Source organism: Dendropsophus ebraccatus, chromosome 7 (genome assembly GCF_027789765.1).
Source record: "Dendropsophus ebraccatus isolate aDenEbr1 chromosome 7, aDenEbr1.pat, whole genome shotgun sequence".
NCBI lineage: Eukaryota > Metazoa > Chordata > Amphibia > Anura > Hylidae > Dendropsophus > Dendropsophus ebraccatus.
In genome coordinates this window covers 116,502,435-116,515,873 of record NC_091460.1, presented here as the reverse complement: position 1 = coordinate 116,515,873, position 13,439 = coordinate 116,502,435, and the positions used below count along the sequence as shown (strand labels likewise).

Here is a 13,439-nt window from a genome sequence, read left to right as displayed (position 1 = left end):
AGCTGAATATATGAAAGGTACTATGTGTCTCCCTGCACTAACAGCATCTAAAAGTGTCTGCAATTTGGAACTTAAATTATAGCTGACTTTACGCTCCTACTCAAGCTTAAAGGGAATCTAGCAGCAGGTTAGGTGAGCCTAACCTGCTAATATATATTTATAGGGCAGGGGACAATGAGGCCACATTCACCTTAATTATGATGGTGCGCTGCAGCGTTATTAAGTAACATTAACCCCTTAGCGACCCATGACGTATCTGACACGTCATGGTGCCGAGGGGTGAGTTCAGAGAGGGGGCCCGCCGGGACCCCGCTCTGAATGGCGCCGCTCCTGGCTGTTATCTGCAGCCGGGGAGTGCCTCTATTAGCCGGCACGGGTCCCGTTGCCGCGCCGGCTAATTAAGCCTCTAAATGCAGCTGTCAAACCTGACAGCTGCATTTAGAGGCTTTGCTCTGTGCATCCCTGGTGTCTAGTGGGTCGGATCTCCCCCGCCGCGATGCGATCGCGCGGGGGGGGGGGGGGGGGGATCTGTCCTTCTGCCCGTGCCGGACCTCAGCGTCGGAATGACGCTGATCCCAGCTCGGCAATAGATTGCTGTGGCCTGCAGCAGGCCAAAGCAATCTATCACTGATCTAATCGATCTTTGCTGTGTATATACACAGCATTGATCTCTATGAGAGATCAGTGCTGTGTAAGTAAAAATGTTTTTTATTAATAAAAAATCCCCTCTCCTATTAAAAGTCCGAATCACCTCCCTTTTCCCATTTTATAAATATAAATAAATAAGCCTGGGAATGGAGCGATTTTAAGGAACATATATTTGTTAACAATGGTTTGAATTTTTTAAAAGCCATCACATCACATCAAAGAAAGGTTATACATGTTACATATCGTTGTAATCTTAACAACTTGAGGAACATATATAACAACGGCATAAACACGAAACTCCCTGAAATGAAAAAAATTCCTTTTTTTTTTCAATTTGACAGCGCAAATGATTTTTTCCCGGTTTCGCAGCATATTTTATGGTAAAATAAAGTCTGTCATTGCAAAGTACAATTGGTTTCGCAAAAAACAAGGGCTCATGTGGGTCTCTAGGTGAAAAAATGCAAGCGCTATGGCCTTTTAAACATAAAGTGGAAAAAGCAAAAGCGCAAAAAGGAAAATTGGCTTTGACCTTAAGGGGTTAAAGAGTCACCAAAAGAGACATTAAAGAGACATCAAAATGTCATCAGGCATGTCAAAAGCTATTGATCGCAGCAGGTCTCACTTGGAGACAGTTAGCCCTATATACAGTGTACAACATACCCTATTATATCATATCCAATACCATCTATTGCTATGAACCATCGCTAATTAATCATAATGCCATTTGTATGTGATTTATTAAGCTGTGTTCTGAGTACTGCATAGTATAAAGAATAGAACGAAAAATATTATGAATACTTACAGAGGATGTAAGATAGACCCCAAGACAAGCCACTGCAACAAAAAAATACATTTTTGCATGCCTAAAAAACATAAAATACATTAGATTAATAGTACATTATCCTCAAAGCTGAAATTGTTATTTAAAGTCTAGTCAAGTTGACTTTTCATTGAAACATTTTGCACTGAACAAGCAGTGTGGTCTGTCAGCCATCTTGTTATAGAGTAGAAGAAGTAGAGGAGATTTTTATATGGTGTTGTAGAAAAAACATCTGTATAACATGTCATTTATTATTCAAAATTCCTGCCTAGTCTGATCTTGAGTATAGTGGGCAGCCCTAATCCGTAATCTCCATAGGCACAGAGGGGAGGCTGTCAATTACTAGTAGGAGCACCCACTGCATCCTTAAAGGGGTAGTTCACAAAAAAATCTTTCAAATCAACTGGAGCCAGAAAGTGCCAGAAATTTGCAATTTACTTCTATTAAAAAAACAAAAAACTTTTTCCACTACTTATAAAAGTCTTCCAGTACTGCTGGATGCTGGATTTCTTGCAGGAAGTGGTATATTCTCTCTAGTCTGACACACTGCTCTCTACTGCCACCTCTGGCCATGTCAGGAACTGTCCAGAACAGTAGCAAATCACCATAAAAAACCTCTCCTGCTCACCAGACTGGAAAGAATACCACTTCCTTCAGGACATACAGCAGCTGATAAGTACTGGAAGACTGGAGATTTTTAAATACAAGTAAATTACAAATCTCTGGCACCAGTTTATTTAAAAGAAAAAAAAATTGGTGAACAACCCCTTTAGCGCTGCGGAATCTGTTGGCGCTATACAAAAAATAATATTATTATTATAAGCCCAGGATTAGCAGTAATTTCAATAATAATTAATTTCAAATAAGATAAAAGTTAGGCTACATTCACACAGTCAGTCGTTTTTCAGGACCATACATGATGTCTGCACTCATCTGCAATCTTTGTTTGCAATTGGAAAAAAAATATGTGTCCGTATTGCATCTGTAATCTGTATTTTTTTTGCAGAAAAGCAAAAAAGTGAAAGGTGATAGTTAAATAATTTTGAATGGTTTAAAATAATTAGTCATCCATATTTTTCATGGATTTGCAGACATAAGGGATTTTTCTTCCGTAAAAATTACAGATTAGCAAAAATTACGGACGCTTCCATTCACTTCTATGGGAGAATCCGTGCCACAATTGTGATCAGTACTAGAGTATGTCAGTAATTTTTGCGGCAGTATTTTTGCGCATTATGGATATAGAAAATTCTAGATGGTGTGAACAGCCTAATAGAAATCAATAGGCCCCTAAATTTATCTGTAACTGCAGATTTGCACTTACGGCCAAAAGTACAGAACTTTTAAATGTAGCCTTAGGCTGGGTTCACACTACGTTTCTGCAATCTGTTTTTTTTTAACCATTTTTTTTTTTTCAGAAAACAGATTAAAACAATGGATGCAGTTGTGTGCATCTGTTTTGATCCGTTTTTACACTGACTTCCATTATTTAAAAAAAACGGATCAAAACGCATGTTTTTTTTTTTTTACAGACCCAAAACGTATCCTACCTCATTTTTGTGTTCATAAAAAAAATTGGATCCGTTTTTTCTTACAGTGGAAGTCAACGGAAACAAATGCACACAAATGCATCAGTTTTTTCATGCATTTAAAAAAAAAAAAAAAAAAACGGATAGCAAAAAAGTAGTGTGAACCTAGTTACTGAATTTCTTATAAATCTGCTCAGCTCTGCCCACTCTAAAGCAGGTTGTTGGTAGATGGTACTACAACTGCCTGGTAAGAGTATCCCTTTAAGACTACAAAGGGCCCTGGGTAGTAATCAGTACAGCCCTACCACTCCACAGTCTATACTATGAAGCTTGATTTAGGCTATGTTCACACAACGTTTGTTTCAGCTCCGTTTAAAATGACGTCCGTTATTATGAGTCTAAAATAACGGACATTTTTCGAAGCCTGGCATCCCTTTAGTGCAATGACGGGTGTTTGCACATTATTTTAGTTTGGGGTTACTAATTGCCCTTTGATTGTGGCTTAATTGAAAAATCCATTGAATTTAATAGTATAAACGGAGAAAGAACGGTGACAATCGAAGAACTGTGTGTGAACAACTAATAAAAAACGTCCGCTATTTGCAAAAAACGTCTGAAAATAATATTCATGTTCATTATTTTGACGTCCGCGGCAAAAACGTCAGTTTTTCAATGCATTGAGTGCATAGGACGTCAGCCTTCCCATTGACTTCAATGCAATTACATTGAAGTCAGTTAAATTGCTGCAAAAACGGACGTTTTTTTAAATAGCGAAATCGGATGTTTTTTTTTCGGGAAAATTAGAAAGTTATCTTACCTTAGTGTCTAAGATCCAGTGCAATAACCAGGATGCTGCAGACAGGAGCCCAGCTAATCATATGCCCAGCCTGGTTATCCCACAGTCACAGGAGAAATACTGTGCAAATCCCATTGCTTTTATTATTGTCTCTTTGGCTGGAAAGTAATTGAAGCCCAGTGAAGTTGAAATTGTGCTGGCCTGTCACAGAGCGATCCCATATTCCCAGACAGATTCCCTTTGTTCCTGTGGTGTAGGGTCAGTGACTAATAATCAGTGCACCAGGGATAGTAGCGGAAGTCAAAGAGGTGACTGTATTCAGAGCTGATGAAATACGGAAATAAAAGGGCCATATTCGCCACTAGCCACTAGTGTTGAAGGGGCACCTACTTGTGACCTGGACAAAAAAAAAATCTATTTTCCACTTTGGTAAAAAGAGAACTCCGGCAATTTTTTTTTTTTATCAAATGGTACCAAAAAGTTGTACAGATTAGTAAATTATTACTGTTTAAAAATCTTCAATCTTCCAACACTTATTAGCTACTGTATGTCCTGCAGGAAGTGGTGTATTCTTTCTAGTCTGAAAGTGCTCTCTGCTGCCACCTCTGTCCATGAGAGGAACTGTCCAGAGCAGTAGCAAATCCCCATAGAAAACCTCTCCTGTTCTGTACAATTCCTGACATGGACAGAGGTGGCAGCAGAAAGCACTGTGTCAGACTGAAAAGAATACACCACTTCCTGCAGGACACACAGCAGCTGATAAGTACTGGAAGACTTGAGATTTTAAACAGAAGTAATTTACAAATCTATGGCTGTATTCATATTTTCCAGGACTCTCTGGGATGAAAATGGTAGTTGAATGCCCGGTGTTTGTGTTCGGCCACGCTGCTAAACACGGACATTCTTCCGATGTTTGCTCATCATTAGACATAGTGCCTTGGCATATGTTGGAGTGTATGTGTATCCAATCAATATTTGGAGAGTTCTAACATGAACTTTTCAGAAATAGCATATAATAACACATCTAGATTTGGTAAAGCAAAAATGTGCAAATTCTTTTCATACTGAATATAAGCCGGGCCTAGTATCCTCCAAGTACTTCAGTGTTTTGCACTTACCAGTAACCACAAGCTAGGGACAAGCAGGGACTATGCTATCACTTCTACAGAAGGACATGATGACTAAGAATCAGTTCACAGTTAATAAAATCATTGAGGAATAGAGTTTCCAAAATTTACTCGTCTCCAACCATAGGAATTTTCCTGAATGTCACACAACCCCCAGTAGAGGTCGCTGTTGTAGTAATGAAGTGTACCGAATCACAATACAATATCAGCCCGTTCTTGATTTTTAAACTTTATTTTTTTATTTCATTGTTTAAATCTTTAAACCAACATAGGAAATGTATACCATGGATCAGGTTACATTAGATTTTCTTTCCTTTTAAACCCATTCAACAAGGGGGGGGGGGGGGGGGGGGGGGGGGGGGGGGGGGGGGGGGGGGGGGGGGGGGGGGGGGGTGGGGGGGGGGGGGGGGGGGGGGGGGGGGGGGGGGGGGGGGGGGGGGGGGGGGGGGGGGGGGGGGGGGGGGGGGGGGGGGGGGGGGGGGGGGGGGTGGGGGGGGGGGGGGGGGGGGGGGGGGGGGGGGGGGGGGGGGGGGGGGGGGGGGGGGGGGGGGGGGGGGGGGGGGGGGGGGGGGGGGGGGGGGGGGGGGGGGGGGGGGGGTGGGGGGGGGGGGGGGGGGGGGGGGGGGGGGGGGGGGGGGGGGGGGGGGGGGGGGGGGGGGGGGGGGGGGGGGGGGGGGGGGGGGGGGGGGGGGGGGGGGGGGGGGGGGGGGGGGGGGGGGGGGGGGGGGGGGGGGGGGGGGGGGGGGGGGGGGGGGGGGGGGGGGGGGGGGGGGGGGGGGGGGGGGGGGGGGGGGGGGGGGGGGGGGGGGGGGGGGGGGGGGGGGGGGGGGGGGGGGGGGGGGGGGGGGGGGGGGGGGGGGGGGGGGGGGGGGGGGGGGGGGGGGGGGGGGGGGTGGGGGGGGGGGGGGGGGGGGGGGGGGGGGGGGGGGGGGGGGGGGGGGGGGGGGGGGGGGTGGGGGGGGGGGGGGGGGGGGGGGGGGGGGGGGGGGGGGGGGGGGGGGGGGGGGGGGGGGGGGGGGGGGGGGGGTGGGGGGGGGGGGGGGGGGGGGGGGGGGGGGGGGGGGGGGGGGGGGGGGGGGGGGGGGGGGGGGGGGGGGGGGGGGGGGGGGGGGGGGGGGGGGGGGGGGTGGGGGGGGGGGGGGGGGGGGGGGGGGGGGGGGGGGGGGGGGGGGGGGGGGGGGGGGGGGGGGGGGGGGGGGGGGGGGGGGGGGGGGGGGGGGGGGGGGGGGGGGGGGGGGGGGGGGTGGGGGGGGGGGGGGGGGGGGGGGGGGGGGGGGGGGGGGGGGGGGGGGGGGGGGGGGGGGGGGGGGGGGGGGGGGGGGGGGGGGGGGGGGGGGGGGGGGGGGGGGGGGGGGGGGGGGGGGGGGGGGGGGGGGGGGGGGGGGGGGGGGGGGGGGGTGGGGGGGGGGGGGGGGGGGGGGGGGGGGGGGGGGGGGGGGGGGGGGGGGGGGGGGGGGGGGGGGGGGGGGGGGGGGGGGGGGGGGGGGGGGGGGGGGGGGGTGGGGGGGGGGGGGGGGGGGGGGGGGGGGGGGGGGGGGGGGGGGGGGGGGGGGGGGGGGGGGGGGGGGGGGGGGGGGGGGGGGGGGGGGGGGGGGGGGGGGGGGGGGGGGGGGGGGGGGGGGGGGGGGGGGGGGGGGGGGGGGGGGGGGGGGGGGGGGGGGGGGGGGGGGGGGGGGGGGGGGGGGGGGGGGGGGGGGGGGGGGGGGGGGGGGGGGGGGGGGGGGGGGGGGGGGGGGGGTGGGGGGGGGGGGGGGGGGGGGGGGGGGGGGGGGGGGGGGGGGGGGGGGGGGGGGGGGGGGGGGGGGGGGGGGGGGGGGGGGGGGGGGGGGGGGGGGGGGGGGGGGGGGGGGGGGGGGGGGGGGGGGGGGGGGGGGGGGGGGGGGGGGGGGGGGGGGGGGGGGGGGGGGGGGGGGGGGGGGGGGGGGGGGGGGGGGGGGGGGGGGGGGGGGGGGGGGGGGGGGGGGGGGGGGGGGGGGGGGGGGGGGGGGGGGGGGGGGGGGGGGGGGGGGGGGGGGGGGGGGGGGGGGGGGGGGTGGGGGGGGGGGGGGGGGGGGGGGGGGGGGGGGGGGGGGGGGGGGGGGGGGGGGGGGGGGGGGGGGGGGGGGGGGGGGGGGGGGGGGGGGGGGGGGGGGGGGGGGGGGGGGGGGGGGGGGGGGGGGGGGGGGGGGGGGGGGGGGGGGGGGGGGGGGGTGGGGGGGGGGGGGGGGGGGGGGGGGGGGGGGGGGGGGGGGGGGGGGGGGGGGGGGGGGGGGGGGGGGGGGGGGGGGGGGGGGGGGGGGGGGGGGGGGGGGGGGGGGGGGGGGGGGGGGGGGGGGGGGGGGGGGGGGGGGGGGGGGGGGGGGGGGGGGGGGGGGGGGGGGGGGGGGGGGGGGGGTGGGGGGGGGGGGGGGGGGGGGGGGGGGGGGGGGGGGGGGGGGGGGGGGGGGGGGGGGGGGGGGGGGGGGGGGGGGGGGTGGGGGGGGGGGGGGGGGGGGGGGGGGGGGGGGGGGGGGGGGGGGGGGGGGGGGGGGGGGGGGGGGGGGGGGGGGGGGGGGGGGGGGGTGGGGGGGGGGGGGGGGGGGGGGGGGGGGGGGGGGGGGGGGGGGGGGGGGGGGGGGGGGGGGGGGGGGGGGGGGGGGGGGGGGGGGGGGGGGGGGGGGGGGGGGGGGGGGGGGGGGGGGGGGGGTGGGGGGGGGGGGGGGGGGGGGGGGGGGGGGGGGGGGGGGGGGGGGGGGGGGGGGGGGGGGGGGGGGGGGTGGGGGGGGGGGGGGGGGGGGGGGGGGGGGGGGGGGGGGGGGGGGGGGGGGGGGGGGGGGGGGGGGGGGGGGGGGGGGGGGGGGGGGGGGGGGGGGGGGGGGGGGGGGGGGGGGGGGGGGGGGGGGGGGGGGGGGGGTGGGGGGGGGGGGGGGGGGGGGGGGGGGGGGGGGGGGGGGGGGGGGGGGGGGGGGGGGGGGGGGGGGGGGGGGGGGGGGGGGGGGGGGGTGGGGGGGGGGGGGGGGGGGGGGGGGGGGGGGGGGGGGGGGGGGGGGGGGGGGGGGGGGGGGGGGGGGGGGGGGCGCAGACCCAGCCATCTGAACGAGGGAATACCACCTCAATCTATAAAGATCGAACTGAGGAGACATCATATACAACTCCCACGGAAAGAGACATTATTGCCGTGCACCAACTCACAGGCGGAGGATGCCGCTACACCCGGCTGCCATACAACAAAGACCGCACCACCAGAAGTCTAGACAGCTGCGGAGAGTGGTGAGAGGTGGATTACCACCGCATATGCATAATATACGGCTTTAATATTAATTGTATTTCCAACCAATCTATATATAAAGAAGAGTGTACGGGGAACCAATGGTGGCATGCGGTATAGCTAGGGCCCAGCACCGCAGTGACACATCGCAATTAGTGGCCTTGCACAAGAATTCAATATTATGATGAAACAATGATAACATTCATTACAGAACTATTATAAGATTATGTAAATGATGTATAATACTTTTAACCGATTTTAATGATTTTCATTTGCCAATTTTATCTTATATGAAATTACTTTATACACTTATTTTTCTCATATAAAGCAATATTTTTATATTATGCTATTGATTTAGATTATTTCAGAAGTGCCCATTATTCATAAATAACCATTTAAAGATATACAAATCCTAAATCTTAAATTTATACAAGCCAACTGTCTCTGGAGAGCCTGCCACCCTCCTTCTTCTCTCAGACCATTTGCAAGTTCTATTAGGTGCAGAACTAGGTAGTGCACGCTAGACACGGCGTCCACTACATTCTCCTTCTACTACAGGTTGAGCACACCACCCCCTCCTCCTATTGTTTCAACCTTGGTTAAACTGAATCCAGTGCTTAAAGTACTATTCCCAGTACTGAGTCACCAAAATCCTGCCCAACACTATTTCATGGCAAGTACACAGGTATACCAATGTTTTTTAGCCAGAGGTGGCACAATCTTTAGTAGGGCAGATTATAGCATGGGCATTTTAGGTAGCCACCTGGGGCACAAGGCTCTTGGGGGCCCATGGTAGTCTAAACAGCCCACATCATCACTGTCAGGGCCGCTCCATCCATGAGGCAGAGTGAAGTGTCTGCTGTAACTGAAGGGGGCGGCAATTCAGCCTCCAGCCTATACACCTGCACAGAGAGAGTCACATGACTCACAGCGCGTTCGGAGGGATGATTGACTGGCAGAGAGGCCAGTTATGGACAGGCAGAGCGCAATTACCAGATACGGGAGGGTAGCCGCCCAGATGACTACTTCCCCACCGCTGTCTGTCACACGCCCGGGGGATTAAAGTCCTTTTTTCGGGTATACAGCTCCTGCATACGTCCCGCGGCTGCTGCAGGACCTGTATACAGCAGTTTAGGGAACCATATCAGCCCGATTGGTTGATTGGTTCCCTTTAACCCTAGAATGCTGATCAGGGGCCTTTTAGGCCCCCATGCTTACTTTTTTGATATTATCTGCAAAATTACTTCAGTTAGAATTTTGAAACTCTAGGTATTCTTCAAGTATGTTATTGTTGGTAATATCCAGTTGTTTATATAATTTTCTTGATAGGCATTTTTAAGTAAAAATGCTTTTTTTGGTGAAAACCACATCTTTACGGAATGGGGGGGGGGGGGGGGGGGGGCTTTTAGGCCCCTGATATTTTTATCATGTACTAAGGCAGTGTTTGGGTTTTTGGGTAGTCAGGGTTGCTGGTGGAGGGGCCAGGGGATGGATCATGCCATGTGAGGATGTCATATGATTTTGGGAGGGAGTGATAAGGCCATGACATCATTGCAGGTCCTTCTGAGGACAGTATACACTGTGAGCTAATTGCTGAAGGACCTGTGATGATATGATATTGGGAGAAAGTCTCATTTTCAGTCTCTTTGTTTCTACAAAACAGACAAATTAGCCCCTATCAGTTATATCTGGAACATATTTATCAAAAATTGCACTAAACTTTACAATCCTAGTACTAATGTTAGGCCCTGTTCACACTGAGCAAAAACAGCATAATTCTTTGAGCAGAGAGGGGAGGAAGCGGCGGAGCACGCACCCTCCCATCGAGACACTGCAGGACACTGAGCACTGCGGGATTCTGATGTTTTTGCTCAGTGTAAATGGGGCCTGCCAGTAGATGAGCAACTTGTACCTTTCAGAGGACGTTGCAGGTTCATGCAATACGTGCCCAGTAAACCAGCCAAGTATGGAAAAAAAATCTTCTGGATGTGTGACCCTGCTAATTATTATGGCATAAATGGGTTTATCTACAGTGGCAAAGAAGTTGATGCACCAGTACAGAAAGATCTAGGGTCTGAGATTGTGAAAACGAGAAAGCATTGTTTCATTTGTCCAAGAAACTTAGAGAGGAAAACTGAGTGATATTTTACCACTTGGCGGGAAAATGTCTGTAAAGAACTTTCTTTAGAAAAGATAAGATGTGAAAATTGTTTGGAAGACCAATAAAATTGAAAAGAAAAAGTTAGAAAAGAAATGTAGCTGCAGCTAGTTAACGCTACATGTAATATGGCCCTTATTGTTTCCCCATCTGGCTCATGAAAGGGCCATAAGACTGGGTGCCCATGTCTGCAATGTCAATAAAGGCCCTATTACACGGAATGATTATCGTCTATATTCAGCCAATAATCGTCCTGTGTAATAGAAAGCAACAATCAGCCGTCATGAACGATGTCGGCTTATCATTGCAGTCGTCTGTCTTTCAACATGTTAAAAGACAAACGACTTAGATAGCAACGATCTGCTGCTGTCGCTCTGTTGAACAGGAGCGGTTGCAGCAGACCACTGCTATCCCCTATGGGCTGCCAAGACAATCCAGCGATCACCCGTGCAGCCTCCCCACGACCGCCCCCGGACTTACCCACTTGCTGCCACCACGTATAATGGCAGCGGCAGCAAGTGGGGTACGAGAAGCATGCAAGCACTGACAGCACTTATTTGCTCCTCCAGTTGCCTCGTGTAATGGGGGCTTAAAGTGTCACTGTCGTTTAAATTTTTTTGCATAAATTAATAGTACAGGCGATTTTAAGAAACGTTGTAATTGGGTTTATTAGCCGAAAAAATGAATTTTTATCATGAAAACGCAGTTTGAAGCTCTCTTCCCTGTCTTCATGGTTTTCTATGGAGAGGGGAGGGGTGGAGGGAGATGAGGCACCAAAAAAGGACAACAAAGAGTTAATTTACAGCTACATCACCAGGCTATCTCCTCTGAAGTCAGCACTGACCTCTCTGGCCTCTGAATACTGGCTTTCACACAGCTCCCACTGTGTAATCCTTTGTTCTATGCTCTCTGCTGGCGAGTAATCTCCCTCCTCCCCTCTCCATAGGTTACACAGGGCACGACTGATGTAAAAAAGTCGAGATTTCCTGATAATGAGCAGTGAATGGGGGGAGGGACCTGGGGAAAGTCTAGTTGAATGCAGATAATGGCATATTTGCCTAATAAACCCAACTACAAAGTTTCTTAAAATCGCCTGGACTATTGATTTCTGCAAAAAAAAAAAAAAAAAAAAAACGACAGTGACACTTTAACCCCTTAAGGACAGAGCCTGAAATGGCCTTAATGACAGAGACAAATTTTATGAATATGACCAGTGTCACTTTAGTCATTAATAACTTCGGGATGCTTTTACCTATCCGGCTGATTCTGAGATTGTTTTCTCGTGACATATTGTACTTTACATTTCTGGTAAATTGGAGTCGATACTCATAACAAATCTTTATGAAAAAAACCCAAATAAGGTGAAAAAATGTGAAAAAATGCATTTTTCCAACTTTGAAACTTCTTTGCGTATACAGAAAGTGGTTATACCACATAAATTATATATTAAATAGCATTAGCAACATGTCTACTTTATGTTGGCGGCATTTATTAAACTATCTTTCATTTTTTTTAGACGATAGGAAGCTTAAAACATTAGCAGCAAATTTCCAAATTTTCAGTAAAATTTCAAAATCAGATATTTTTAGAGACCTGTTCAGGTTTAAAGTGTATTTGAGGGGCCTGTATGTTAGAAAGCCCCACAAAGCACCCCATTTCAGAAACTGCACCCCCCAAACTCTGCAAAAGCATATCCAGAAAGTGTTTAAACCCTTTAGGGGAGTCACAGAAATAAAAGCCAAGTGTGTAAGGAATTTGAAAATTTTAATTTTCTGTGCAGAGATTTTATTGTAATCCAATATTTTTCATAATTATAAACCTATTACCAGAGAAATGCACCCCAATAATTATTGCCCCGTTTCTGCAGTTTATAGAAATACCCCATATGTGGCCCTATTGCGCTATTTGACGCAACCACAAGCCTCAGATATAAGGGAGCGCCTAGTGAATTTCAACGCCTCCGTTATATTTGGTCATTTTTGACTGTACCACTTCAGGTTGGCAGAGGCTCTGGGGTGTCAAAACCTAAAAAACACCCCTAAAGGGACACCATTTAGAAAACTACACCCCTCAAGGAATGTAACAAGGGGTGCGGTGAGCATCTGGACCCCACAGGTGCTTCACAGATTTTCCGAACAATATGGCGTGAAAAAAGAAAAATTTATTTTTTACACTAAAACGTTGTTCTAGCCTTCAATTTTTCATTTTCTTAAAGGGATAAGAGGCAAAAAAAGACAAAAAATGTGTAGCGCAGTTTCTCCCGAGTACAGAAATACCCCACATGTGGCGATAGAGTGCCAAGGGGGCGCAGGACGAGCCTCCAAAGGGAAGGAGCGCCAATTGGCTTTTGGAAGCTGAATTTCACTGAAAAAGGATTTCAAGGGCCATGTCGCATTTACAGAGCCCTTGTGCTGCCAAAACACTGGAAACCCCCCACAAGTGATTCCATTCTGGAAACTACACCCCTCAAGGAATCTAACAAGGGGTGCAGTGAGCATATGGACCCCACTGGTGACGGGCACAAATGTGGAACAATGTGACGTGAAAGGGAAAAATTTCATTTTTTCACTTTCATGGCACAAATGTGCCCGTCATCAAGGGGTCCATATCCTCACTGCACCCCTTGTTAGATTCCTTGAGGGGTGCAGTTTCCAGAATGGGGTCACTTGTGGGGGGTTTCCAGTGTTTTGGCAGCAGGAGGGCTCTGTAAATGTGACATGGCGTTCATCATCCATTCTAGCCAAATCCAACCTCCAAAATCCAAATGGCGCTCCTTCCCTTCGGAGGCTTGCTCTGCGCCCACATGGCGCTTTATGTCCACATGTGGGGTATTTACGGACTCGGGGGAAATTGCTCTACACATATTGTGTGTTTTTTTCTCTTTTAACCCCTTGTGAAAATGATAAATTCAAGGCTAAACCAACATTATAGTGTAAAAAATGTAATATTTCATTTTCACGCCACATTGTTCCACATTTGTGCCCGTCACCAGTGGGGTCAATATGCTCACTACACCCCTTGTTACATTCCCTGAGGGGTGTAGTTTCCATAATGGGGTCACTTGTGGGGGGTTTCAACTGTCTTGGCAACACAGAGGCCTTTTGAATGCAACATGGCCCCTCAAAATCCATTCCA

General features: G+C 52.5%; 2 protein-coding genes across 2 annotated transcripts in view; one reads left to right on the top strand and one right to left on the bottom strand.

Moving 5' to 3' along the window:
- Positions 1 to 13,439, bottom strand: part of SPARCL1 (SPARC like 1) — a 75,194-nt gene that overhangs the window by 9,834 nt on the left and 51,921 nt on the right. The window contains exon 2 of the mRNA XM_069978270.1: positions 1,451 to 1,511. Coding sequence (XP_069834371.1) covers positions 1,451 to 1,501 — 51 coding nt within the window. The 5' untranslated portion in view covers positions 1,502 to 1,511. The remainder of the gene's footprint in view (positions 1 to 1,450; positions 1,512 to 13,439) is intronic.
- Positions 8,026 to 13,439, top strand: part of LOC138797717 (dentin matrix acidic phosphoprotein 1-like) — a 32,039-nt gene continuing 26,625 nt past the window's right edge. Inside the window, exon 1 of the mRNA XM_069978269.1 lies at positions 8,026 to 8,148. The gene's annotated coding sequence lies outside the window, so the exon portion shown is untranslated. The remainder of the gene's footprint in view (positions 8,149 to 13,439) is intronic.